Source organism: Esox lucius, chromosome 6 (genome assembly GCF_011004845.1).
Source record: "Esox lucius isolate fEsoLuc1 chromosome 6, fEsoLuc1.pri, whole genome shotgun sequence".
Taxonomy (NCBI): Eukaryota; Metazoa; Chordata; class Actinopteri; order Esociformes; family Esocidae; genus Esox; species Esox lucius.
In genome coordinates this window covers 16830958-16858836 of record NC_047574.1, presented here as the reverse complement: position 1 = coordinate 16858836, position 27879 = coordinate 16830958, and the positions used below count along the sequence as shown (strand labels likewise).

The window sequence follows — 27879 nt, the reverse complement described above, 5'->3', positions numbered from 1 at the left end:
CAATTTACCCATGATACATTGCGAGTTTAAGCCTCTCAAACACAGCACTACAAAATAAAGTCAGGAATCCGGAAAGAAATTTAACCAATAATTTGATATCAGTGTACCTCTATAAACTTAGTTATTCGCTGGTGAATATGCATTGTGTTTATAAACTGTAGCTATCTTTGTTTTACCGAGTTAACGCTTGTTATTGTGATTAACGTACAGTTACGCCGAAGACGAGGCCCTGCCGGGTGCAAAACAAGCGGTCGGTTCCACTGAGTTGAGATAGGTAAGTGGTTTTTGGTGTTCAAAATTGCATTTAGCAAGTGTATTTTGTATCACTGATAAATGTGAAAAATAACTTTCGATAGGTTTAGTTACTGAAAAGCAATGTTCAATGATGCATTTGCTGATTGGCTGAAGTCCCAAACTGTAAACATGGATAATGTAATGTGAACTACTCTGTACGCTAGCTACCTACCGACCGCTAACAAACGTTAGCTGGCTAGCTAGCTACTGACTTCAGTTTTTAGTTAATTAATTAACGTTACAGTGGCTAGTTATTTAGCTAGTCAGACAGCTTGTTAAAACAAAGAGTTAAAGTAGACTGTTAAATGATCTGTGTTACGGCTCTTCTTAGAGTTAACATTACATTATCTCCCAAATTAACCAGTTAGCACTGTCGCAAATAGCTACTCAGTCAACAAACTTTAGCGTAGTTAATGTAGCATCTACCGCCGCCGGTAGCAGCTTTCTACCTAGCTAACTCATGTACCTTCCCCCATAAACATAACGTAAATGATTAGGTTCAAATTGAGTTAGACGCAACTTTAAACTTTTTAATGTTCCGGTTCAAATGTGTAAAGATATTTGCTCTGAAAGACCTGTTAGACTAGGATGAATATAAGGCTAACGTAGCTTAGGATTTACTGTAGTGGTTGGGGATGGCTAGTTACGTAAGCTAGCTATCTCTGCCTATCTGACGTTGAGTTTGCTTACTAACGTTGATTAGTTAAATATCACCAACTACATTAACTGTCTAGCTGGATGGCTACCTAACGTGGCTTTGGTGGTACATCCATAATTAAGATGTCGATGACCCCATCACACATCCATTGTCTTTAATGATTGTCAGAGATCATGGGTAGATTGTTGGGAAAAACAAAACCCACTAGCGTTGCATGAGATGCTGTAAATATTTAGCTCAAGTTTTTGTTTTCTTCTGTTACCCGACAGAGACTATGTAACAAACTACACCATGACATCCAGATTTGGTAAAACCTACAGCCGTAAGGGAGGGGAGGCCAACTCCAAATTTGATGAGGTCTTCTCCAACAAAAAGGCCACCCTAAGCACCAAATGGGGAGAGACCACTTACAAAGCCCAACTGGGCTCCAAGAGACTAACCCAGAAGCCGGAGATAGTAGAGTTACCCAAGAGGCCCCGGATTGAGGACGATGACAGCTCAGAGGATCCTTTTGGTTTTGACAGCGACGATGAGTCCAAGCCTGTCGCCTCCCACAGTGTGCTCCAATCTAAACCATCTGAGGCTGAGGCCAGTATAACAACTTCTTCTAAAGTCACAGTCCCAGTGGATAACAGTAGGAACTCAAATACCACATCTATAGGTAAGAACTGGATTGTAGAAAACCGATTATGACTGAGTGTTAGCCATATACATGGTGCACATGTTTTCAGCATGAAAAAGAATGCTAATTGAAGTCTAGAATGAAGTGTATACTGAATGCACACCATTTTCTCCTGTGGTGACCTGCTGGCTGTGATCACATTATAATTTTGTAATTCGCTTTGTGTACCCTGACTAAGATATTGCAGATTCTAGATTAATCTTCAATGGTGGAAAAAGTTTAGTTGAGGTGAGACAGGACTAGGCTCTGAAAACGTTTTGATATTAATGAGTTGAGTGCCACAGGTCTGTAGGCCATTTAGGCAGGGAAGCTTTGTTTATATGGGAACTGGAACAATGTTGAGGGATCTTCGGCTGGGACGGGGCATTGCTGTTCTACAGCTCAGGATATTGCTTTAATTTTTGTTTGTGGATTTTTCTGTCCGTGACAGCACTATTTCACGTCTCCATCGGCCTGTGCTTATTTAATTTTGAACTGTTTTAGAGATGATCTACACAAACAGCTTTATTAGAATCAATGTGTAATGCTTATGTAATACTTAATGCTTCCTTTTGTTAATTTTCTCTTATCTCCTACATGCTTACAGAAAAGAAAGCTAGTGAGCCTAAAGAAAGTAGTACCCAGTCCTGGTACAAAAATACATCTGAGAGTAACCAGAAGCCTGTTGCTCAGTCCTCTGTTTCAAAAACTGTGCCCAATGACCCTTATGTGGAATGGAGCTTAATAGGGACCCAAAGCTCCTCCACCTACTCCCCTTGCATGGACACTCACCTGGGAAAAGACTCCGCTGAGACACCAGTGTTCAGCGGGGACTCCCAGTTCTCATCTCTCCAGGATGGTCTGTCTTTGGATGGGATGAAAAGTGCTGAACTGGAGGTCCCAGCCGAGCCTGTGATTGACAACATACCACCTTCCCCGTTCCTCCTCAGGCCCTCCAACACTAGGAAGTACATCCGACCCAAACCCAACAAGGCCCATGATGGTCCAGACCCTTGTGCTGCTAGCGACAGCGATCCAACAGTGGCTGCCAGTGCTCTGGCTGCACTGAAGCCCAACAGCATGTCCACCTCCAGCGATAGCAGTGGCGCTAATGTGACCAAGACTGTGGCTAAACTGGCAACTAAACCTGCTGGCAGGGGCCGTGTGCGTGACTACACGGTGCTGCACCCGTCTTGCCTGTCAGTGTGTAATGTCACCATCCAGGACTCAATAGAGCGCAGCATGGATGAGCTTATCACCAGCACCCCACCTGCTGATTTGGGCGAGGCAGGGCGACTGAGGAAGAAGGCAGACATACCTACATCGAAACCCACAAGGTGAACAACTGGCTCAGCCAATTCACTCCGACCTGTTCCTTTGAACTACCAATTGAACTTTACAGATTAACAGAGTGTCCCTTTACATTCTTAACTGGCCACCATAAAACAAATCTTTACCAAATGTTTTAAACTTAGACCTAGGTCAGTCTAATTTAGAGTAAGCTTCTGTTTTAGAGGACGCTAAATTGAGTATATATGATATTTTCCATGTCAGCTTCTGAGTGAAATTTAAATGGTTCTTGTCTATCATACAGATTCCGGCCCACCCAGAGTAAGTCCAAGAAGGAGACCAAGCTAGAGTTTTTTGGCTTTGAGGACAAGGGTGATCAGGAAGGGGAGGAGGGGGCGGATGGCATGGCTGGGGGCAGCAGCAGTTACAAGATCAAGTACTTTGGCTTTGATGACCTCAGTGAGAGCGACAGTGATGAGGACGAGGGCTCCCAGGCTAAAGAGAAGAAGGTCAAGAAGACTGCAGTGGCATTATTTGCCGTAACGCCGAGTGTGGACAGCCCCCAACCGAGTGACTCTCAGGACAGTCAGAGCAGCACCAATACAGGTGACAACTTGTTTAAAGGCAACAAAGAGGTTATCTGTCTGAAAGTCATTAGATGAGATGAATGGTTCACGTTGTGTGATGGCTTAAAAAAACATTTGCTTTTTCAGGACTTGGACCATTAAAAATCTGTTATTTTTATGGGCAGTAGACCGGGTCTGCACAGTCCTGTGCCTGGAGATCTACCATCCTGTAGGTTCTCTCTCCCACCCCAGTTGTGACTTAACCTGACTTTTTGTCCAGCTTGTTATTAGAATCATCTGGGCAAAATCAGGGTTGGAGAGAGAACCTCCAAGTTCCTCTCCAGGGACAGGTTTGAGCAGCCCTGCATTAGACATATTTGGGCTTCATTTAGACTCATTTGAGCCACAACCGAGGAAAATGTTTTTTGATTGGTCACACTTCGTTCATCATTGTAGAGTGGCACGCAGCCTCATAGTAGCCAGTGTGAAGGATTCATGTTTTTGTTGTTGTTTCTTAAATTAGGTACACAGGTTAATGTCATTTATTTTGCCATCACTAGCCTAACAGTGCCATAAACTAGCTGTCTATGTTGACACTTGCTGCAATCAGCTGTGTGATGATGCGATGTCCTGTCCAAAAGCCCAAGTACCTTTTTGAGTTAAGAATTCTAGCACCTTGTGCTCACCTGTTGCGGTATGCTCTCCAGTGCTGTTAGAAGTGTGCCTTTGAACCGATGAGAACGCTATTTTCCTCCTCTCAGATATTCTGGAGTTTTCTGATGACTCAAGCTCTGGTGGGTCTGAAGGGCAGAAAGGTTGTTCAGGAAAACATGGAGACAAACCCAAGGAGATTGGCAGGAAGATCTTCAGTGGGCCCAAAAAGGTGTGTATGCGTGTGATTGAGTGTATGTGGGAAGACTTTGTTTCACTGTGTGTAAATGCTCCTGAGATTACTCTGATGTAACGTACTGACAGCAATTCTAGCTTATTTGTTCAGTATGTTTCAAGCAGTTATGGATGAGCAGCCAGAGGAGAATCTCGTTTAAATGATTATATAGCTGTGATTGTTATTGGTTCTCTGCTTTACGCTGGTTATTCAACACTGCTGTTTTGCACTGCTATGCCTAATTACGTTACAAGAAACAAACATCACAACTATTGCCTAAACTAAAGCATTTGAACAAATCAAGTACAAAATCACACCATGGATGTCGTCTCAATTCAAACCACATTTTCAGTGGGGTTCAAGTCTGGAGACTGTATAGCCATTGGAAACTGCTATATTTTACAATCGCTATGGGCTGCTTTGCTATTTTGTAATGAAATACTGTGGTTGGAATGAAATCTCCAGAGCGGCCACTTTTGTGAAGTGCGTCGCACACTTGCATTGTTGTTGGTCTTTTTTTTGGGGACACGTTGCTGATCTATTGCTTGCTGAAAGTTTTTTGTAGACTTTCTCCCACATTTAAAAGATGTGCTCTCCCTTTACTACAGCTCCATGTCTGTCCTCTACCACTCATTATGCAAGCTAGCCAGTGATGCGTGTCCATTCGTGTACTGTAGGTAGCTGGCACAATATCGACGATTTGTCTGCTAATTCAATAATCGAATTCAGCCCAGAATACACACAGCATTTTTGGGTCACATCCTTTATTTGGGTCTGATTGAATTTTCACATGAACAAACCGTGCCGTGGTTCTTTTGGAACCTGCCCCGACCACTTTGTTTAAGCTGACCAAAATGTGGTTATTTGGTGTGTACCCGCGTGCATTCTCACCTCCCTATATGAGCCAGGCTAAAGGGGAGATGCACCAGGATTAAATTCAACTGGGGTAAATACGCTTGGTATGAAAGTGACCGTAAATGAATAATTTACATTTTAATGCAATGTCTACTTATTAAATAATCACAGCTAGGAAATTGAATTCATTTTCTTCCAGAAACACAAACTTCTAAGGATGTCATTACTTGTTGTTGTTTAGTTTCAAATTTGTTTAATGGAACCCAAAAGTGATCTACATTTACACAGACAGTACTGAGCCTGAACCTGAAAGACAGATAAAAAGAAAATGGAACAATTAATGTTTGTCTTTTGCTAGGCCATGTTGTTTTTATAAGATTCACCTGGGTATTAATGGATAATTGTGCTGACAACCACACAGCATAGACAGTCGCCCGACGAGGGGCATTCTAGGGAGCGTTGTCGTGTGGAAAGGAAGATTACTTTCAAAATGATCAATAGCTGAGCAGTTGTAGACATCCATAACCTTTGTATATCCAGATATTACTAGGCCTGCTGTATATTTTAGCAATGTGTGCCATAAAACTGAAAACTATTCTTGATATGATATTGTATCATTTGTAAAATCTTGGTATTGTGACTATAATACCTTGAAAAATATTCAATCTTATGGCACTTTGAGATTGCTCTATTTTATAGAATGTTTAAAATGGGTCTAGTTCACCATTTGCCCATTCACGATTGCTTCTGATACTGAAATGAAATGGAATCTGCTCCCATGGTGATTATGAAGCTAATAAGTCAGATGAGATGTTAAATCATTTCCAAGGCTATCGAAATGTCTACTGTAACTATCCCCAATTCTATTGTATTTTGTGTGTGTGTGTGTATTTCTTTAGTCCCCTGCTAAAGCTGTGTACAATGCCCGCCACTGGAACCAGCCTGAGCCTGAGGAGATGCCTCCGTCAGCCCTAGCCCATGCACAAACTGCCCCGGTGAGAACTACTCTGGACACTACTTGGATAACTTGTTTTCACTCTAGTTCAGCCCCTTGCGGCGTTCCACCCTTATCAAATATATATGTATCGATCAATCATTTGAGAAAGCCAAAACATTATGACCACTCACAGGTGAAGTGAATAACGTTGATCATCACCTAACAAGGGAACATGTCACGGTCTGGGTAGATTGTTTGCTTACCATCTAATCAGTTCTTGCAGTCAATGTGTTGGATGGTGGAGTAAAGACCTGAGCGACATCTCTGAAACGGCAAGCCTTGTGGGGGTGCTCCCGGTCAGCCGTGGTGTGTCCCTACCGACAGTGGTCTGAGGAGGGACAAACCATAAGCCGTCAACTGAGTGTTGGGTGCTCAAGCCTCATCAAGACAAAATTAAGGCTATCCTGTCTGGACCGAACCGAGAGAAGGTCTACTGTGGCACAAGTCACAGAACATTTCTATGATGGTTATTGGAGGAATGTGTCACAGTGCACAGTGCACTGCACCCTGTTATGTATGGGGCTGGGTAGCCCCTGACTGGTCAGTGCCCATGATGACCCATGTGACCTCCGTCAAAGGTGCCTACAATGGGCATACAAGCATCGGAACTGGACCTTGGAGCAGTGGAAGAAGGTCGCCTGGTCCGATGAGTCCCATTTTCTTTTACATCATGTGGTTTGCCGTGTACATGTGCGCCGTTAACCTGGGGAAGTGTTGGCACCAGGATGCACTGTGGGAAGACAAGCCGGTGGAGGGAATGTGATGCTCTGGGCAATGTTTTGCTTGGAACCCCTGGGTCCGGGCATTCATGTGGACGTCAATGTGACATGTGCCACCTACCTAAACATTTTTGCAGACCAGGTACACCCCCTTCATTGCAATGATATTCCCTGATGGCAGTGGCCTCTTTCAGCTGGATAATGCACCCTGCCACACTGCCCACATTGTTCAGGAATGGTTTGAGGCACACAATGAAGAGTTCAAGGTGTTTCCCTGTCCTCCAAATTCCCCAGATCTCAGTCTGATGAAGCATCTATGGGCTGTGTCTGATCCACTGTGGCTCCACCTCGCATCTTACAGGTTTTGAAAGATCTGCTGCTAATGTCTTGGTGCCAGATACCACGGGACACCTTGTAGAGTCCATGCCTTGCTGGGTTAGCGCTGTTTTGGCGGCACACGGAGGACCAATACCATATTAGGCAGGTGGTCATAATGGTTTTGGCTCGTATATATCGCAGTAAGATGCCTAATGGCTACCTCCCATGCATGACAATTCAGATGGGAAGTCTTACTAGGTATTAGCTGTGTTGTCAAGATTGGCAAATTGTCCCAATATGAGACATTTTTAATTAATTCTCCTGGAGAGTTTTTATATTTTTCAAAATGCTTTTTGGTTTGTTCTGTTCTCCAGGCCTGTGTATCGAGTGGAAGTGGCAAGGACACCGACTCCCACAAAGATGACGGCCTGTTCAAAGCTCCTCCCCCACCACCTAAAGTCATCAAGTCTGTGACCATCCCGACCCAGCCTTACCAGGACATTGTCACAGCTCTCAAATGCAGGAAGGAACATAAGGAGGTAGGATAACTGCCATCACCCATGGGGACCATGGTAGTCTGTAGTGAGCAGATACAGACAAGTATGCCGACGTCATAGCCTACATGTTGAACCCATACTGTATATTTGTGTTTTGTTTATTAATGTCCTTGAATTGTGCAGCTGGTATGTAATCTCTCATATAATCTAAATATATATTAACTCACAATAACCTGGTTGTCTAAGTGTGCACACCCTTAAACTAATGCTTTTGAAACACCTTTTGATTTTATTACAGCACTCAGTCTTTTTGGGTAGGAGTCTATTAGTATTTGCCCACTTTTCTTTGCAAAAGAGCTCCAAATCTGTCAGATTGCGAGGACATCTGTGCACAGCCCTCTTCAGATCACCCCACAGATATTCAATTGGATTCGGGTCTGGGCTCTGAATGGGCCATTCCAAAATGTTAATCTTCTTCTGGTGAAGCCATGCTTTTGTGGATTTGGATGTGGGCTTTGAGTCGTTGAAAAACAGCCCCAACGCATGATGCTGCCACAACCATGTTTCACTGTGGGTATGGTGTTCTTTGGTTAATGTGCTCTGTTGTTTTTGCGCCAAACATATATTTTGGAATTTTAGCCAAGAAATTCAACCTTAATTTCATCAGACCATAACACATTTTCCCACGTTCAGACCATAACATATTTTGGTTTTTGTAAACTTCAGCCGGGCTTTGAAGTTTTTCTTTGTAAGCAAAGGCTTCCATCTTGCCACCCTACCCCATAGCCCATTCATATGAAGAATACGGGAGATTGTCACATGTAGCACACAGCCAGTACTTGCCAGAAATTCCTGCAGTTCCTTTAATGTTGCTGTAGGCCTCTTGTAAGCCTCCCTGACGAGTTTTCTTTTCTTCGTTTTTGGAGGGATGTCCAGTTCCTGATAATGTCTCTCTGCCATATTTTCTCCACTTGATGATGACTGTCTTCACTGTGTTTCATGGTAAATCTAATGCTTTGGAAATGTTGTACCATTCTCCTGACTGATATCTGTGGGCCATGACTTTTGCTCTGAGATTCAACTAAGAAAATGTCAGGAAAGTCCTACTAGAACAGCTGAACTTTATTTGTGATTAATCAGAGTCACTTTAAATGATGGCAGATGAGTAATTCTATTTAACATGAGTTTGAATGTGATTGGTTAATTCTGAACACAGCCACATCCCCAGTTATAAGAGGGTGTGTACACTTATGCAACCTGGTTATTGTAAGGTTTTTATTTTTCATTTTCCCCCCTCAAAGATTTCAGTTTGTTTTTCAATTGAGTTGTTCACATTATAGGTCACATTAAGAGTGGAAATCATGTCAGAACTTTTTGTCTTTGTCTAATTCTTTTACATCACAACCTGACATTTAACAGGGGTGTGTAGACTTTTTATATCCACTGCATATATAAGTAACAATGAGATGCATATAGCATTTCAAAACAAATGAATAGGCATATGATTGTCTTTAGTAGGCATTTCAAATATTTCCCAATTTAGTAGCTGTGTCACCATACAATAATTGATTTTGAGTGCCGGTTCTTTTATAGAATGTAATGGATTATATAACCTGCGTTAGTATTTATGTATCATAGAAGTCAAAGATGAAAGGCTCTTGTGGTATATAGTGATATTTTTCTCACAACTACCTTCCGGAAATTGTGGCATGATCCACTAAAGTGGTAGCCTGAAGGTGATGAAATATGACGACTGTGACTTTGAATCCCATTAGGGGTTTGCAGAAAACACTTTATTGCTGGTGACAAAGTAGCTCATATGAGAATGGATTTGTGTAGGTGTCGCATACGTTTAGGTGTACATGTCTGTAGCCTCATGATATGCATTTCATCATTACTAAACCATTAGGTAAATATTATTATTTTAGACCAATATTATTATTTATTTTTTTATTTTAATCTCATGGAATTTTGCTGTTGGAATGGGATTTATATCATGTATGGTTTTATTTTCATCAAACTGAAACTGAATGTGGCAGTCTAAGCGACTGCCTTTTGAGTTTGGCCCACTGCTCTTACCACTTTCCTGTTGTGTGAAGCAGTCGGAATGTCTGCGAATGTCCACCACGCTTTCATGAGTTTTCAGGAACCCTTAACCTCTCCTTAAACTTAACTTCGGCCCACTCTGCTACAGGAACTTGTGTATAACCGAGGGAAGGGATCTTTTTGGGACATTAAATGTTGTGGTGTTTTGCTCATTTATGTGATCATTAATAATCTGTATCCTTCCCCTTGCAGCTGTACACTGTTGTACATAATGTTAAGCACTTCAATGATGTTGTGGAGTTTGGGGAGAATCAAGAGTTCACTGATGACTTTGAGTACTTGGAGACGGGCCTGAAGAGCAGTCAGCCACTCAACACACGATGCCTTAGGTGAGATTATTGACCTTCGGAAGGGTATCTTACCTGATGTACCCCATACAAATAATACATGGTACCTTTTTGAATGCAGCCTGTGTTCTTGCTAATCGCAAGTAAGACAATATTGTTGGCAACCTTAACATTAAACCTTTTTTCCTCTTTTTAGTATTATCAGTTTAGCAGCAAGGTGTGCAATGCCCAGCTTCCGGATGCATCTCCGGGCCAGAGGGAAAGTGGCTCAGGTGTTCAAGATGTTGAATGATGCCCCGCAGCATCCGGTAGGACATCTAATCAAATTAAGACGTGCTAATCAGCATGCACATTGACATTATGTACACTTGTTCAGTATGAAGCTTAATATTATGCAGTGTTTTACTATTTGTTTTTAACAAGGCTGTTAAATAGCTTTTTTATGTTTGCATTTTAATAGACCTTTTTGTGCACAGGCGCTTCATAGGTCTTTGTTCTTGCTGCTAAAATTCTGGTTCTCACAGTGAGACTGTATACCCAATGTCTTCACAGATATACCTTTACTTTAGTACCCAAGATCAAATATAGTATCCAACTGGGTTAGATATGACATTGTCTAGATCACCCTCGGATCCTTATTCTGAACACGCTCCGTGGCCATGGATCTCGGATTTGTGAGATCGCATTTTAAATACCTAATATCAACATGGTGAACTTGTGACATTGATTTAACTGGCTGGTCAAGGGAGAATATTTCAATTTCTCTATTTCATTATATTTTCACTGGAGATATGAGATCAAAAGCTTTTCACACCAATGTTGGTTAGAAAGAATGTTGGAAGGACTGTTATAAAGTAATTGGAAATGCGTGTAAAGCGAAATGTCTGCAACATGTGTATATGCAATACTGCTCCCTTTCTGTGCGAGTAGGGAGAAATACTTTCAGAAGCACATTTTTTGCTAAATGTTTTGATAAAATATAAGACTAGGTATCAGGACTTCGCATTTACCTGTTTTTAAAAAGTGGGATCTATTGCAATGGGCCGCTGTGCTAAAGTACTACTCATAAAAATGATTTATGACGGGCAGTTGTGCAGTCTAACTTACCCAATTTGTGAACAACCTCCCTTAGCTTATTTGTGCTGACAGCCTAACTTACAATTTGTCTTGTCAAAGTTAGCCATGGTACCTGAATTGGATTCAAGGACTTCCCCTTCCACTCGGTTCTGAACTGAATTTCCTCTCCTGCACTCCTCATTTGCTCTCCTCATTTGTTTCCAGAACCTGGCCCTGTGTACCGCCTCTCTGATGTACATCCTAAGCAGAGACAGACTGAACATGGACCTGGACCGGGCTAGTCTGGAGCTAATGATCAGACTGTTAGAGTTGGAGCATGACCATTCTGCCCATCAGGACCAGCTCACTGCCAAGGAGATAAGCAAGGTCAAGGAGAAGATCCGTAAACTGTGTGAGACGGTCCACAACAAGCACCTGGACCTGGAGAACATCACGGTATGCGGGGACAGCTGAATAATAATGCGGGGACAGCTGAATAATAGGTGAACCAAAGTTGTTGATATTGACAAGGATATATATATTTTTTTTGTAGTCATGTCACTTGGCCATGGAGACTTTGTTGTCTCTGACCTCTAAGAGGGCTGGAGACTGGTTCAAAGAGGAGCTGCGCTTACTGGGAGGCCTGGACCACATTGTTGACAAAGGTATGGGTTGGTGTAATGTTGTTTTTGCGTTAATTTTAAATTGCCAGCTAGCGCAATTAGGTCAATTTACTGTATTAGGTGGATACATTTTTGTACTTTGTCTTATTTATCACCTTATGACAATTAAACCCCCAATCCTGGCATTGCAAATATCATCTCCTAAATCGTGTGCATCCTCCTGAGCCTGTTCTTGTATTTGGGAGATGCATTGTATCTAGGTCATCTCACTACATTCGTGGGTATATATATTATTCATTATTGTGTGTCCCCTGCAGTGAAAGAATGTGTCCACAACCTGAGTCAAGAGGATGACAAGGAGAAGTTGGTGGCGTCGCTATGGGGGGCAGAAAGGTGTCTAAGAGTCCTGGAGAGTGTAAGTACGCATCATCAAGGAGTGTTAGCAGGCTCAGATTTGTCATGTTTATGACATCAGTGAACACCTTACCATAGTTATTTAATAGTACCTGAAATTGTTTTGTTCAAAGCCGTTTTAGCTTCTCAGTAGACCCAAAACCTAAAGAAAGCCACTTTAAATGACTTGCTACTTAAAAAATTTCCAAGCTTCATTACAGAAACAAATTTACTTCAGTGAAGAACTGTTCATAACGAACAAATCGGATTTGTGTCAAGAAGGTGACCAGAGATAAAAGAAAAATTGATATTTCATTATTATTTTTTTTGCAATTGCTGAATTTTAGTTGAGCTGTGATATAGTTATGGTAAAGAATTTCAATGAATAAATCACTCATATAGCAGCTGATAAGCCATTTTAAATTCACTTGAAAGCTAACCCCTGGCTATGCTAACATTGTCATCTTCTAAGGCACGTTTGCTAAGCCAACCGCCTGTACCTGCCTGTGCAGACCTGTTTATGAAATATAAATTGACTGGGCACTGAATGCCTATTCGAATATATATTAGGAAATATACAAACAGGACTCTTGCTGTAAATGTCATTCAGCTTAAAGCATTTACCCTGTAACACAATCATGAAGTATTTTATCATATTGTAGGTGTGGAAATGTTGTATGCCAGAGAAATTCATACAGCACTCTGCCAATAAACAGGTCTACTTTACACTACCTACAGTGGATATAAAGTCTACACACCCCTGTTAAAATGCCAGGTTCTTGTGATGTAAAAAAATGGGACAAAGATTAAGCATGTCAGAACTTTTTCCACCTTTTAATGTGACCTATAACGTGAGCAATTGAAAAACAAACTAAAATCTTTGCGGGTAAAAAATAAAAAACTCACAATAACCTGGTTGCATAAGGGTGCACACCCTTAAACTAATACTTTGTTGACACACCTTTTGATTTTATTACTTTTTGGGTAGGAGAAGGTATAGCTTGGCACATCTTGATGTGGCAATATTTGCCCACTCTTCTTTGCAAAAGCGCTCCAAATCTGTCAGGACATCGCCTGTGCCCTCTTCAGATCACCCCACAGAGGTTCAATTGGATTCAGGTCTGGGCTCTGGCTGGGCCATTCTAAAACGTTAATATTCTTTTGGTGAAGCCATGCTTTTGTGGATTTTGTTGTGGGCTTTGGGTCGTTGTCGTGCTGAAAGGTGAACTTCTTCTCACTTCAGCTTTCTAACGGACGCCTGAAGGCTTTGTGCCAAAATTGCATGGTATTTGGAACTGTTCATAATTTTCCACCCTGACTAAGGCCCTGGTTCCAGCTGAAGAAAAACAGCCCCAAAGCATGATGCTGCCACCACCATGCTTCACTGTGGGTATGGTGTTCTTTGGTTCATGTGCAGTGTTGTTTTTGCGCCAAACATATCTTTTGGAATTATGGCCAAAAAGTTCAACCTTGGTTTCATCAGACCATAACACATTTTCCCACATGCTTTTGGAGTACTTGATGTTTGTTTTGCAAACTTCAGCTGGGCTTGGATGTTTTCCTTTGTAAGAAAAGGCTCTTGCCACCCTACGCCATAGCCCATTCATATGAAGAACATGGGAGATTGTTGTCACATGTAGCACACAGCCAGTACTTGCCAGACATCCCTGCAATTCCTTTTAATGTTGCTGTAGGGCTCTTGGAAACCTCCCTGACCAGTTTTCTTCTTGTGTTTTTAATCAATTTTGGAGGGACGTCCAGTTCCTGGTAATGTCTCTGTTGTGCCATATTTTCTCCACTTGATGATGACTGTCTTCACTGTGTTCCATGGTATCTAATGCTTTGGACATTTTGTACCCTTCTTCTGACTGATATCTTTCAGCAATGAGATCCCTCTGATGCTTTGGAAGCTCTCTGCGGACCATGGCTTTTGCTCTGCGATGCAACTAAGAAAATGTCAGGAAAATCCTACTAAAACAGCTGAACTTTAATTGTGATTAATCAGAGTCACTTTAAATGATGGCAGGTGTGTAATGACTTCTATTTAACATGTGAATGTGATTGGTTAATTCTGAACACAGCCACACCCCCAGTTATGAGAGGGTGTGCACAAGTTATTGTAAGTTTTGTTATTTCAGTTTGTTTTTCAATATAATTTTTCACATTATAGGTCACATTAAAAGTAGAAAAAGTTCTGACATGATTTATCTTCGTCTCATTCTTTTACATCACAAGAACCTGGCATTTTAACAGGGGTGTGTAGACTTTTTTTTAAGTCCGTTCTTGATCTCAAGTGGATGTAAAAGCTTTTTTTTTTATTATGAGCTTGCAGTGAAAACCATAAGCAAACATCATGGGATGTAGCCTAGGGCTGCATAATTAATCAAAATCACGAATCACTACAAACATTCCCTTATGTTCCATGTACAATAAAATTGTCCGACTGTAAGTTTTCAATCAGTTAATACAACTATATAGAGCAGGGGTGGGCAATATTTTTCACTGGGGGGCCACATTGAAAATGCCAGATAGCATTGTGGGCCAGATTATTTTTTCAACCAACATGCCTAAAAACATAGCTAACTCCGTTAACTTGCATATTACGTTTATGCATATTTATTTTCTATGCAACACAGTTTTCATAATTGTACTTAATTTACTTTAACAATTGTTTAAAAAAATAAAATAAAATCTGTTAACAACTGTTGTCAGGCAAAGGCCTAGAAAATTCCTTTTTAGGGTTATTACTCAACAGAAATGTTGCAACACCTATTTGCCTTAACTTTTAACTCAACAGAGTAAGCTACATTACATAAGGTATAGTGTATAACAGTTATATAGGTATAATAGTTATTAGGCAGACACAAGTCTATGAAATCACTTCTGAAGATTTTCACTCAAAGCAAATGTTGGTATAATTGCCGTCATCTAACTTCATACAGTATATTTTTGTACTACGTGCTTTTAACAACAGCGATTCCAGCAGCCCAGACCCAAGAAATCAACTTTTAGGGCTACTCACTCAATATGAACAGGAGAGCCTCGTAGTGAGGTGAAGTCAGGAGTCATTTCTGTTGAAGCAGTGTGCGGTTCTGTTGACGCAGTGTGCGGTACTGCTGCAAGATGTTCATCAGTGAGGCTGCATCTGCTCTTGCACTTGTTGAATTGTAGCATCGGGCGACAGTTTTTTTTTATTTCTCTGCATGCTTGCACTGGAAGTGCCTGTGCAAATTCTACCCTTTAAAAACTGTGACGTTAGCTTAACATATTAAGCAAGTTGCTTTACCTGCGACATTTAAATATTTTCCTGTCAATAGTTTTTTAAATACCCTGCTTTCGTTATTAACTTTTCTTAGGCTCATTTCCAGAGATCGCTAGCCATCAATTGTGTATAGTACGTACAAATGATAACTTCCGCGCATGGATTGTGGTGCTTTTCCCTATGTATCATAGCAACGCAAATACCTTGTTTCAAATGAAAGGTATTTTAAACAGACAGTATGATACTGCTGTACTTATTACTGGGAGTGCCATGGGACTATTAATTTGAAAATATATAAATATGGAACAGTAAATAAAGTAACGTAATCTGCGGACCTTGTCAGGTATTTTTTATTTTGTACTATTTTGAAGGTTTTGGATGTATCGTGGGCTGGATAGAATGACTCAACGGGCTGGATCCGGCCCCGGGGCCGTATCTTGCCCAGGTCTTATAAAGAGTATAAAACAATCATGATTAAATGCTTGCATTGCGCTCATCCAGTTCATTTACATTGAGTTATACTAACAATTTAGTTGAATACCATATTGGATGAATATTGTATCCTTAACATTCCCCCAAATCTGTTAGTAGTCACACGCCAACAACATTGTATTGTTTTGTCATCTGCTTGTCAGAGAGTAAATATAAATCTACTACATATGCATTGTCAAAGGACACGGAACAGGGGAGGAGGGAACGTGTGTGTGTGTGTGTGTGTGTGTGTGTGTGTGTGTGTGTGTGTGTGTGTGTGTGTGTGTGTGTGTGTGTGTGTGTGTGTGTGTGTGTGTGTGTGTGTGTGTGTGTGTGTGTGTGTGTGTGTGTGTGTGTGTGTGTGTGTGTGTGTGTGTCAGACTAAGGTAATATTTGAAGTATTAAAACCTTTAAGTTGGTTGTTAAAACAACACGGGACAATACTAAAAACGTATTTCAAAACCTGAGACAGTGCCATAGGGACTAGCATGATCTCGAACCCAGTCCAGACCTGCCAAATAAAGATTCATAATTAATATTGCCTTGGAAAATCTCCCTGTAATGTTAAAATGTGTGCAATGGGGTGCTGTCTAACATGAGTGTCATGTGCATCTCTGGGGTGAACAAACTACAAGTAGTTCTTCGGCTATCTGAAAGTGTTTCACCCTAATCGGCCCATCGAATTACAGTAAATCTGTATTTAAAGTACATAGTTCATGGCACAGCTACATACATTCATTGTCTAATTAAATAATGTTTGTAACGTTCTGTCTTTTTCACGAATTTGTATTTTCACTTGGCCACGGTATTGCTCATGACCAGCTTTCAACTGTCAGTTTATGACTTCTGTCCTTCCATTGCAGGTTACTGTCCAGAACCCAGAAAATCAGGGCTACCTGATTGCCTACAAGGACTCTCAACTTATAATATCCTCTGCCAGGTGAGAGAAATATTAAAACATATACTAATATTTTGCCATCTTTCGCTTCTTCATCTCTACCCCCTCTGCACAGTCTCCACCTCTAGAGTAGTGTCCTGTCAAAGGCTCCTGGTTAAATATCTGTGCCCTAAGTTATCTTGGGAACAAGGTTTTCACACTATTAGGTGTTCGGAAATGTGTCATCCGTTTAATTTGCTCAGTCTTATCTAATCTTATCTCTCCGTCACTCTCTCTTCCTACGTTTTACCTCTTCCCCTCCCTCCCTCCCTCCCTCCCTCCCTCCCTCCCTCCCTCCCTCCCTCCCTCCCTCCCTCCCTCTCAAACTCACTCAGAGGTTTACGGTACTGTGAGGAGATGATCCAGCGCTACAGCCGGGAGGTAAACAGCTCTCTGTGTTCATCAGGCACGGCACTGCCCCACTGCAGCTTTAGCAATGTGGGCAAGGCTGTGGAGGACTGCATGAGGGCTGTCATAGGGGTGCTGCTCAACCTCACCCATGACAATGGTAATACCACTGCATCAACACGTCTTCTAAATTCAGCCAGATTGTAGCTTGCGCATTGTGTTCTGTTGCGCTTTTGCCATTTCCTTGTTTGTTTGACCGCTTCATGGCTACAGCCTGCATTACACACCACCTAGTGTGTCAGTGCTGTCCCAAAGGAACCTGACTGATCTCAGCCCATATTTGACCAGGTAGTGTGTTACTGTAACTCTGGACTGTACTGTTTTTTTATTTAAAATGTTTTGTATAGAGTGGGGAAGCACGAAGACTGGGGAGCAGGACCAGCTTATCATCACAGCACTCAACTGTGTCCTCCAGGTCCCACGATACATACCTCAGGAACAACGCTTTGACATCAGAGTACTGGTGAGAGTGCGTGTGTGTGTGCGTGCGTGCGTGTGTGTGTGTGTAGGCCTGCATGTCAATTATTCCGTTCATTAAATTACCTCTAAGTTCACGGAAACATGTGGGTTCTTTGTACTCACTTTATGTGCTGTACCCACAGGTCAAGAAGACATTGAATGGTGACAATAGCTTGAATGCCAGAATCATTTTGTCGGTTTCATTAAGTTGGATTACATTTATGAAGTCCTTGTATGAGAGGAAGACATATGCTTACCAGAAATCTCTCCTCCTGTAATGTTTTCTTTTTTTCTGCTTAAAGGGCCTGGGGCTGCTGATTAACCTGGTTGAGTACAGCGCAAGAAACCGCCATTGTTTGGTGGACATGGAGTTCAACGCAAAAAGCCCTGAAGGCAGCCAAGAAGAGGGAGAAAAGACCCAGACCCCAGAACCTGTACCAGCCTCCATAGAGTTGAGGTCAGAGCCGGCTACAGCAGCAAATCCTGAGGCAGAGGCGAAGATTGCGGAGGAAAAGACCATGGGCTACTCTTCAGGTGCCCTGGCTGCTCTTGTGCAGGTAAGAGTTCAGTTATGACTACATCGTCACTATAGAATGACTTACTGAATTAACCATGTAGGATAAAATTGTGTTTTACCGTGGCTCAAAGTATTCAGACCCCAGACTCTCAGGTCTGAAAATCCCAGGTCTCTCATATGACTGAATTATAAATTATATTTAAATTTTGTCCTTTTGATAATATTTTTTTTATTGTTTTTTGATCAGTTAGTGTAAGTGACATTGGTCTTATGTTGGGTAATATTTCTAATAAAAACAAGGAAACTGAAAGATTTTGCTTGTGTAAGTACTCAACCCCCGCATTCATACTTGGTAGAACTGCCTTTTTGTTACAAAAAAGTATTTTGAAATAGGTATTTAAGTTTTGCATACTGCTGCAGTTATTTTGGCCCTCTCTGCTTGGCTAATTTGCTCCAGATGGTTCAGGTTGTGGACTGCAATTTTCAAATGGTGCCACAAATTCTCCATGGGATTTTAGATCAGGACTTTGATCTAGCCACTGTAGAACATTCACATATTGTTCTTAAACAGCTCCAATGTTGCTTTGGCCTTGTGCTTACGATCATTGAATTTCAGGTTCTCTTACAACATTTACCTGTACTTTGTTCCATCTATACTTTCTTCAAGTTTAAGGAAGTTTAACTAGTCTCGCTGGTAAGTATCCTCACAGCATGATGTTGATCACCACCATACTTCAATATTCACAATAGTATGTCAAGGCATGGGTATTGTTAAGTTTGGGCTATATATGGCCCTTCTAATAATGGCCAAAAAACTTGTCTGAAACTTTTCCCGCATCCCAGCTTGGTAAACCTCATGCTTTTAGGCAAACTCCTGACATACCTTCAGTTGGTACTTTTTGAGTAACAACATGTTTTTTGCCATACTCTTCAGTGTTTTGCAGAGCTCCTGGTCTTTCATCTTTGTATGCAAGCAACATTTCAGGTTTTTAGTCAAACAGAAGTACATGTTATTATTCCGTTTATAATATGACAGTATTGGTCAGGGCTCTGAATACATTGGCAAGGCATTGTATATTATAAGTCCCTCTACCAGTGGTACGAAATGTTCTCTCTATGACCACAGTTCTTCCTGGAGCGAGAGCGTGCAGCCATATTGGCAGAAGCGCAGACTGATGACCTCATCAGTGAGGCACCCAAGCCTCAGGACCAGAGTGGGGAGTGGCAGGAGACGTCTGGTGAGATCCAGTGGGTTGCTGCTGAAAATAATGACAGCGGAAATGACAAAGGGGAGGAAATGAAGAAAGAGGAGGAAGAAGAAGAGCTGGACCTCAACAAAGGTTAAAACATTTCTGTGGTGTGTAAAATCCAAAGGTTTCTGGTTGTAGTATTGTTCCAAATTATGATGTTCTCTGTCTGCCTGTTTGGTTTTAGCTCTGCAGCATGCTGGGAAACACATGGAGGATAGCATCGTGGCCTCCTACACAGCCCTCCTCCTGGGATGTCTATGTCAGGGCAGTCAGGTAAGCTTCCAGCAAACTAGCTGCTTCTCGAACCAAACACAATGAATGAATGGTTTGAGTGATCTGTGTGCAGGTTTGATGTATAGGCTATTGCAAAGCAGGGATTGGAAAGCAGGGATCTGTTGTGGTGAAAGATGAATCTTCACCTCAGTCTGAGATGCAGTGTGCCTTGGATCAGATTTTTGTTCCAGAATCTCTTTGGTTCATCCTTTCCTAAATCCTGACCAGTCTACCAGTCCCTGCTGAGAAGCATCCCCCTTAGCATGATGGTCCCTCCACCATCAGCATGGGATTAGCTAGGTGATTAGTAGTACCTTGTTTTCACCAGACAGGGCTTGACATTCAGACCTAATAGTTTGGTCTCATCAGACTAGGTAATATTCTTAGTCTAAATTAGTTCTTTAGGTGACTTGTCATGTACCTTTTACACAGGAGTGCCTTCCGTCTGGCATAACATAAATGCTTGATTGATGTGTTGCAGTCATGGTTGTCATTTTGGCATGTTCTCCCACTTCTGCAGAGAAACATGGGAGCTCTTTTAGTGGCCATTAAGTTCTTGGTCACCTCCTTGACCCAGGCCCGTCTTGCCCAATTTCTTTGTTTGACCGGACAGCCAGCTCTAGGGCAGAGTCTTGGTGTTTCCGATCTTTCTTTTTATGAAAATGACGCCCACTGTGCATCTGAGAACTTGCTGTAACAATGTTTTGGCAAATTTTTAAGAACATTCTATAGATCTCTGATTTGACAACTTCATTGCATAGGTCTACAGAGTTATATTGACTTCATATCTTGTTTTATACTCTGACAATTATTGTCTGACCATTTGTAGATGCGTGTGCCTTTCTAAATCATGACCAATCAATAGCATTTGCGTAAACTGCAATTTCTAGAGATATCTCAAGGATGGTCAGAAGCAGACTTTACGCTATACTTTCTTTGACGACCAATATGGCCTAAACAATTCCAGATTTCCAGCCATATAGAACAGGTGCCGGACTAATGTTTTAAATAGCTATTTAATAGCCTGCATTTAAACAGCAATAAAACACAAACGCTACAATTCAACAAATGTTTTTATTCAAATTAGTCCACAGAATGAACTCTTCACAATCTTTGCGCAGTTATTGCATAACTCCCTGATTGCAATAATTTGAGCCACATCATGAGTATTTTATAGACAATGATGTTTTTGCACAATATTTTGATTCCAAAAATCGTCTTTCCAATCTGAATAAGGGATTTTGTTAGAAACGTTTCATCCATTACCATGCGAATTATGTCAGTTTCCATAGGCTGTCTAGGCCATGGGCGCAGAAGAGCGTTTGACAGCTCTGTGGAAAGTTATAGGCACAGATCATTTACTGAAACTCATTTGCTTCTAGGATTTCTCTTATGTTTTTAAACCAACTCGGGGATGTTTGCGTCACTTTGGACATTTCAGAGTTATATGCTGGAGTTGCTGTCAGAGTGTGTGGCTTTTGAATCTCGCGCCTCGCTTAGTCACACCAAACACTCCGTAATGTCTTACTGAAACAGCAAGTGGTGGCTGCTGTTTTCTTGGCAACAGATCATATACAGCTCTGGAAAATATTATCACCACTGCACCTTTTTCTTTCCTTTCCAAAAAAGTTGAAAAGGAAAGTTTTGAGTGAGGAACCGAAGCATTCAATTTTGCTATGGTCTCTTAATTTAAACCCTTCTGTTCCTCTCTCAAAACCTTCCTTTTTGACTTTTTTGGAAAGGAAAGAAAAAGGTGCGGTGGTCTCTTATTTTTTTATCCAGAGCTGTAGTTCACACCAATATTAGGCTATTTAAAATGCTATCAGTCAATTTATGTATTTATTTGGCATATTTCCCACTGGACATTTTGGCTGTTGATATTTTAATCTACTGATCAACCACACGTGATTCAGGTGAAAAGCTGTCTTTTTCCGTCTAACGTAAACCCTGGTCAGAGGACTTGAGTTCAGTTTGGATTTTCATGGCAAATGATCTGAATACATGAGATTTCAGTTTATTTATTTCTTTTATTTTTTTATGATGAGGTATTGTGAGTTGTTCATTCTGTTCAAATATACCTACCATTAAAATTATAGACAATTTCTTTGTCAGTGGGCAAACGTACAAAATAATTTTTTTAATGTTTTATATAGGTTAGAGTATACAACACAACTTTCAAAATCCTGACATCACAGAGCCTCTCACTATAAACCACTGTCTTTTCTGCCTTTTTCTTTTTGGTAATGTAGTGGTCTACGCACTAAGATGGTTCAGCCATGGGGAGTTGCACCAGAAAGGTCTTTGCTTGGTTGGTTGTAAGGATTCCCATAGCTTGCTGACAAAAACTGTTGTCATTAGACTGTAATAGTTGCTATAATGTCAGCGTAAAACTTTCAGACAGTCCTGAATTCCATACAGAGTTGAAATATCTAGCAAATAAACTATTTAGTAGCATTGCTTGAATTTCCAAGTAGTAAGGATTTCGAACTTTGGGAAGTGCCATTTCATACTACAACATGTGCTCCTTGTTGAGTCTACATAACCTGTATAAATTGTGGTTGATGTGATACCATCATATCATTGGCTATTGTTGATCACTGTACAGCTCTGTAAAAAATTAAGAGACCACTGCACCTTTTTCTTTCCTTTCCAAATAAGTCAAAAGGGAAGGTTTTGATTGAGGAATAGAAGGGTTTAAGTTAATGATCACTCCAAATTGAATGCTTCTGTTCCTCACTCAAAAAAACTTTTACAACATTTTTGGAAAGGAAAGAAAAAGGTGCAGTGGTCTCCAAGTTATTACGGAGTTGTATATTGGGACGTCAAAACATCTCAATGTCCCAACCAGTAGCTCTAACATTGTGTCTCTGATCCACTCGCATTAAATTGAGAGTGGATCGTTGGGATATTCTGATTCTGAGCTAAAAAATATTGCTCAAACAGACAAATTCTTGTAGTTTACACCCGACTTGAAATGTGGCGTACTCAGACAAGGTGACCTTGCATTGTATCTAGACTAATTTTCTCCAACATTTGAATGCCCATAGCAACAGCTCAGCATGAAATTCTGTCCCCTTGTATATTCAGTTTAGTCTCCTCATTCACCTCCAGCTCTCTGTGTGGAGCTGGGCTGCAGTGTGTGTTATCTGTGATGTAATATATAAGGAGAGTGCCAGCTCAGATTTCAGCTCTGAGGAAAAAAATCCATATGCTCTGGCTCAGTGACACAGCCCCATGTAGGATGCTTCAAATGAGGTGGAAGAACCATTGCAACAAATGTGGATGCATTTCGCTCTGCTTTTCTTGGGTGGATTTATCGGTCGAAACATAAATAGTTAAGATGTATATAATATTTTTTAGAATTGATGCAAAACCACTTAAAAAAGAAAAAGATCAGGCTCTTTTAAAACTGAAGCTGTAACAAGTCTCGTTATAACAGATCAGCTGAGTTTTCCTATTGTAAATTATGGTGCCAATTTTGAACTGTTGCTTAGTATGCTCATAAGTATTAGCCTTTTACACCTATATGTTAGTATAGTTAGTATTTATATTTAATTGCTACTATATTTGAAATGCTTTCCAGCAAGTAAGCCCTTACTTCATGGTGTTTTAATGGGGGATAAGGTCTTTCAATGTTTTTGCAATATTTCTACCATGTACCTATTGTATCCAAATATGAGTATAACTCTGCTATTTACTATTTCTAACAGTAGGATACGTTCAAGATCTTTCTAAACTACAAATTATTAATATTTGTTTATGTCTAATTCATGAAATGTGCAGTTACGTCTGGAAGTATTTGGACGCAGACAATTTTGGCTCTGTACACAACCACAATGGTGTACAAATTAAACAACCGGAATGCAATTGCATTGCAGACTTTCAGCTTTCATTCAAAGGGTTGAACAGAAATATCATATGAAATGTTTAGGCATTGCAACCATTTTCATATACACAGTCCCCTTAATTCAGGGTCTCAAATGTAATTGGACAAATTACATTTGGCTGAATCTGAGCAGACAATATATCCCTACACACTTCAGAATTCATCCGGCTGCTTCTGTTTTCTCTCACATCATCAATAAACACTAGTGACCCAGTGCCATTGGAAGCCATGCATGCCCATGCCATCATACTGCCTTTACCATATTTTACAGGTGATGTGGTATGCTTTGGTTCATGAACCGTTCCAAGCCTTCTCCATACTCTTTTCTTCCCAACATCCTTCCCAGGATCCTATGATCATCCTCCACTGTTGTCTTCTGTTGATGTCCAGGGTTTTTTTTGTCGCAGAGCTCACCGTCTTTATTTTCTCAGAATGTACCAAACTGTTGATTTGGCCACTTTTAATGTTCCTGCTATCTCTCTGATGGATTTATTTTGCAGCCTAAGGATGGCCTGTTCCACTTGTATTGAGAGCTCCTTTGACTGCATGTTCTGGGTTCACAGCAACAGCTTCCAAATGCGAATGCCACACCTGGAATCAGTTTCAGACCTTTTAGCTGCTTCATTGATGAAGAAATGATGAAGGAATAGCCCACACCTGTCCATGAAACAGCTTTTGTGTCAATTGTCTAATTACTTTTGGTCCCTTGAAAGGGGGCTGCATATTAAAGAGCTGTTATTCCTAAACGCCGCCTCAAATTTGGATGTGAATACCCTCAAATGAAAGCTGAGATACTGCACTTTAAGCCTGTATCATTATTTAACTTGAATATATTTTGGAAAACTTGTCAGTGTCCAATTATTTCTGGACTGTAATATTGAACTGTTTCCTGGTGTAGTTTTTTTGTTCATTTGGATATATTTTCCCCAGCCACTTTCTCTTAACTGTGAGCCACCCTGATGAAGATGAGCAAAATAGAGTGTATTATTGGCACTTAAATGACTAAATTAAATCTTGAGTATAAGACAAGTGGTATTTGTATAAAAAATGTGAAGCTTAACAGCCCAAGGCAACTGCCCAAGGGACACCACACTGTGCATATCCATTTTTACTTAGCCTCCTTCCATGCCTGAGGACAAACTTTTCGTCTTAGGTTAAGAACACAACAAAGGGGCGATAAACTCGTCCATGATTTTCAATAGTTTTCCATCTGTGTTTGTATCTATTGTCTTTTGCACAAACCTGACCAAATTCAAAACAGCGATCCTCTATTATTAGTTGCTCTATGCAAAGAGATGATTGTTTACGGTCATTTCAGTTTTTTTATTGAGATTGTTAGGAATATGAAATGGATTGTTAAATTAATAATTTTGTATGTAGCCCAACTATAGAAATCCACATCAGCGCAGAGTTGACCAAGATCTCTGCTAAACATACTAAACTTGTAATGGCTCAGGTTTTTGGGCTGGTGGTGCTTATTTGATAGGAGATAATGTTACTGTAAATGATTGGGTTTTCTCAATTTTCTCCCCTCAGGTTAATGTGACTACTGTGCGGGAAAACTTACCCAAGGGTGATTTCTCAATCATGACAGAAATGCTGAAGAAGTTCTTGAATTTTATGAACCTCACTGTAAGTATGCAATGTTTGATAATGATTTAGAATCTTTCTCTGCCTTAACATACATATGCAAATTCAGTACAAGCTAACTTGGTGTCTTTCTTTTTTTTTTTAAGTGTGCATTTGGCACCACAGGGCATAAGTCCATCTCTCGTGTCATAGACTACCTGGAGCACTGTTAGCGAACCCTGCTTGTTGGTAGAGGATCCAGTTAGATCTGGCAACCCCACAAGGGCACTGTCAGATCTGGCAACCCCAGTAGTAGGGGCTGTACAGAGAATGCACCAGAATTGATCGGTGTCCCAACAGTGTCCCCAGCATCGCTTCAACCTGCATCCTCATTCTGAAGAGCATGACAAACACACACAAACTCAGCGTCTCAAGCACTTTCTGAACCAAAGCTTCGTTAACATCTACCATTGTTTTTTGCAATATGTGCATTTGTTCACACACCAACTCACTACTGGTGAGAGTCCTGGTTGATCAGTTGATTTTAAATTGAATCAAGTATGTAATCAATGGAAATCCCTCATGGGTTTGTCAGTGTTGGTTAAGTTGTGTGAAATGGTTGAATGCAAAAGATCAGTGTATCCGTTTAAGTGATTTCCCATGGCCTGTTATGGTTGTAGAAAAGGGATGTTCAATGTAGAAACCACCTCTACTTCTAAGTCCCAATTCTGATTAGGTTTGTTATTTGTTAAAGCTCACTAATGTTGAAATTCACCTCTTAATCTTTTAGGTTTTATTTTTGTCAGTGCATTATTGTTGTTTAGGTTCTCTTACAAGGGCATGTCAATGGTATCTTAATTTAGTCAAAGGGATATTTTTCCTTTTTGTTCATTAGTCTTACAATTGACTGCTGACATGCACACAGTAATGAATGAAATACTAAAAGATAGTTTTAGAGTAAAATATCCCTTTAAAATAAATCAGCAGGTCTGGATGGCTTTTAATGTTATTTAAATCTTTTGTTTTAAAATAATAGCACTTGAATGCTTTTAGTTATTGTTTTATTCCTTGCCTTTCCCACTGTACTTTACAGTAAAAAAAAAAAAAAAAAGGTGTAGTGTTTTAACATTTGCAATTTGGTCATTTTTTGATTGTGTGTGTTTTTTGTGTACTTATACCTTTGGATTTTGGTCTGCACAGCAAGTTGCTGTTGTGGAAATCTGATGCTGAGAGATGCTTCAAGTCTCTGTGCGTTCCTTACAGGGTATGCAACCTTGTTCCTGGAAAGCCGAAGGATTTTGATTAAACTGACCCGTAGGACCTGAGGTGTCTTCAGATTGCGTAAACATTCAGTACATTCCAGATCGGTCTGTACTGAATAAAAAGGTTTTTTGACGTTACATTTGGTGGGTATTTAAGTGGCCATACTGACAGCTATCCCCAACTCATTATCCCTCCATATATTTTAAATAGCTGTTCAGTTCTTTACTGATTCCATTCACTTGTTCCAAAATGTTAAAAAAAAAAATACAGGCCAGGTGTGTTGAATTTAGTCAATTACTGAACTAACCAACCCAGCTAATTGATCTTTTTAGTAAATAAACTCTGTACACCCAGTCCAGGTCGGTAAAATCAGAATCATGTGTACCCTGAGGCTCTCCAGGGACTTTGCCTACGCCTGACATAACACATTACTTGAAGTGGCTGAATATAATAACTGCTGTAAATACAGTTTTCATTAGACTCAGCTTGGCATTAATGATAACCAAACCTCAGCCGACTGGCATGATCCACATTTCAAAATGATTGTTTGTTGCCTATAGCATTTTACAATTTCTGTGGGGTATTGACCTACTGTGCTGTCCAAAGGTATTTGGACTGTTACAAGTTTTGTTGTTTGGGCTCTGTGCTTGAGCACATTAGATTTGAAATGAGCAATGATTAAGGGGTTGAAGTGCAAACGGTCAGCTTTTTAGTGTGATGGTATAGATCCATAAAACTGTGAACCTCTACAGCTGTTTTCATACGTAGTCCCCCCCTCCCATTTTAGGGGTCCAAAAGTTATCTGCGAACTATTTGAAATAGTTTTCACATTTAGTACTATGTTGCAAGTCCTTTGCATTCAATGACTGCCTGAAGTCTGCGACCCATGGACCTCACCAGATGCTGAGTATGTTCCCTGGTGATGCCTGGCCTCTATCGCAGTAATCTTCCGTTCCTGTTTGTCTGGTATTTTCTGCCCTATTCTTGTCCTCAGCAAGTGGAATGCATGCTCAATTGAATTCAGGTGGGATTATTGACTTTGCCAGTCAAGAACATTCCACTATTTGGCCATGAATAAACTCCTTGGTTGCTTTAACAGTATGTTTTTGGTCATTAACTTGCTGCAAGGTGAAACGCTGTCCAATGTGTTTTGCAGAATTTGGGTTTATCTGAGCAGCTGAAACGAGCAGTTTCAGCCTTGATGGCCTTTATCACATGGAGGGTGTCAGCACCATGTCTCTATGAATGCACAGCAATGGGGAGAAGACTAAATTAATGTTTGGGTATTTTTTGTGAAATTTGTCTATAGACTTTAATTGAAGTCCATAGAAAAATCTTACCAAAAATACCCAAACATTCAGTACATGCTGAAGTTTGT

General features: G+C 40.6%; 1 protein-coding gene across 1 annotated transcript; it reads left to right on the top strand.

The window, feature by feature from the left end:
• The first annotated feature begins 18 nt into the window (after positions 1-18).
• Positions 19-27597, top strand: wapla (WAPL cohesin release factor a). Its single transcript, XM_013134243.4, has 20 exons — positions 19-274; positions 1222-1613; positions 2221-2950; positions 3208-3509; positions 4231-4352; positions 6110-6205; positions 7619-7783; positions 10040-10176; positions 10331-10442; positions 11416-11646; positions 11744-11855; positions 12131-12228; positions 16803-16879; positions 17212-17384; positions 17632-17747; positions 18046-18300; positions 19387-19600; positions 19695-19783; positions 25206-25301; positions 25406-27597. Exons 2-20 carry the CDS (start codon positions 1244-1246, stop codon positions 25469-25471), a joined length of 3561 nt encoding a protein of 1186 aa, XP_012989697.1. The 5' UTR covers positions 19-274; positions 1222-1243; the 3' UTR covers positions 25472-27597.
• The last annotated feature ends 282 nt before the right edge of the window (positions 27598-27879 follow it).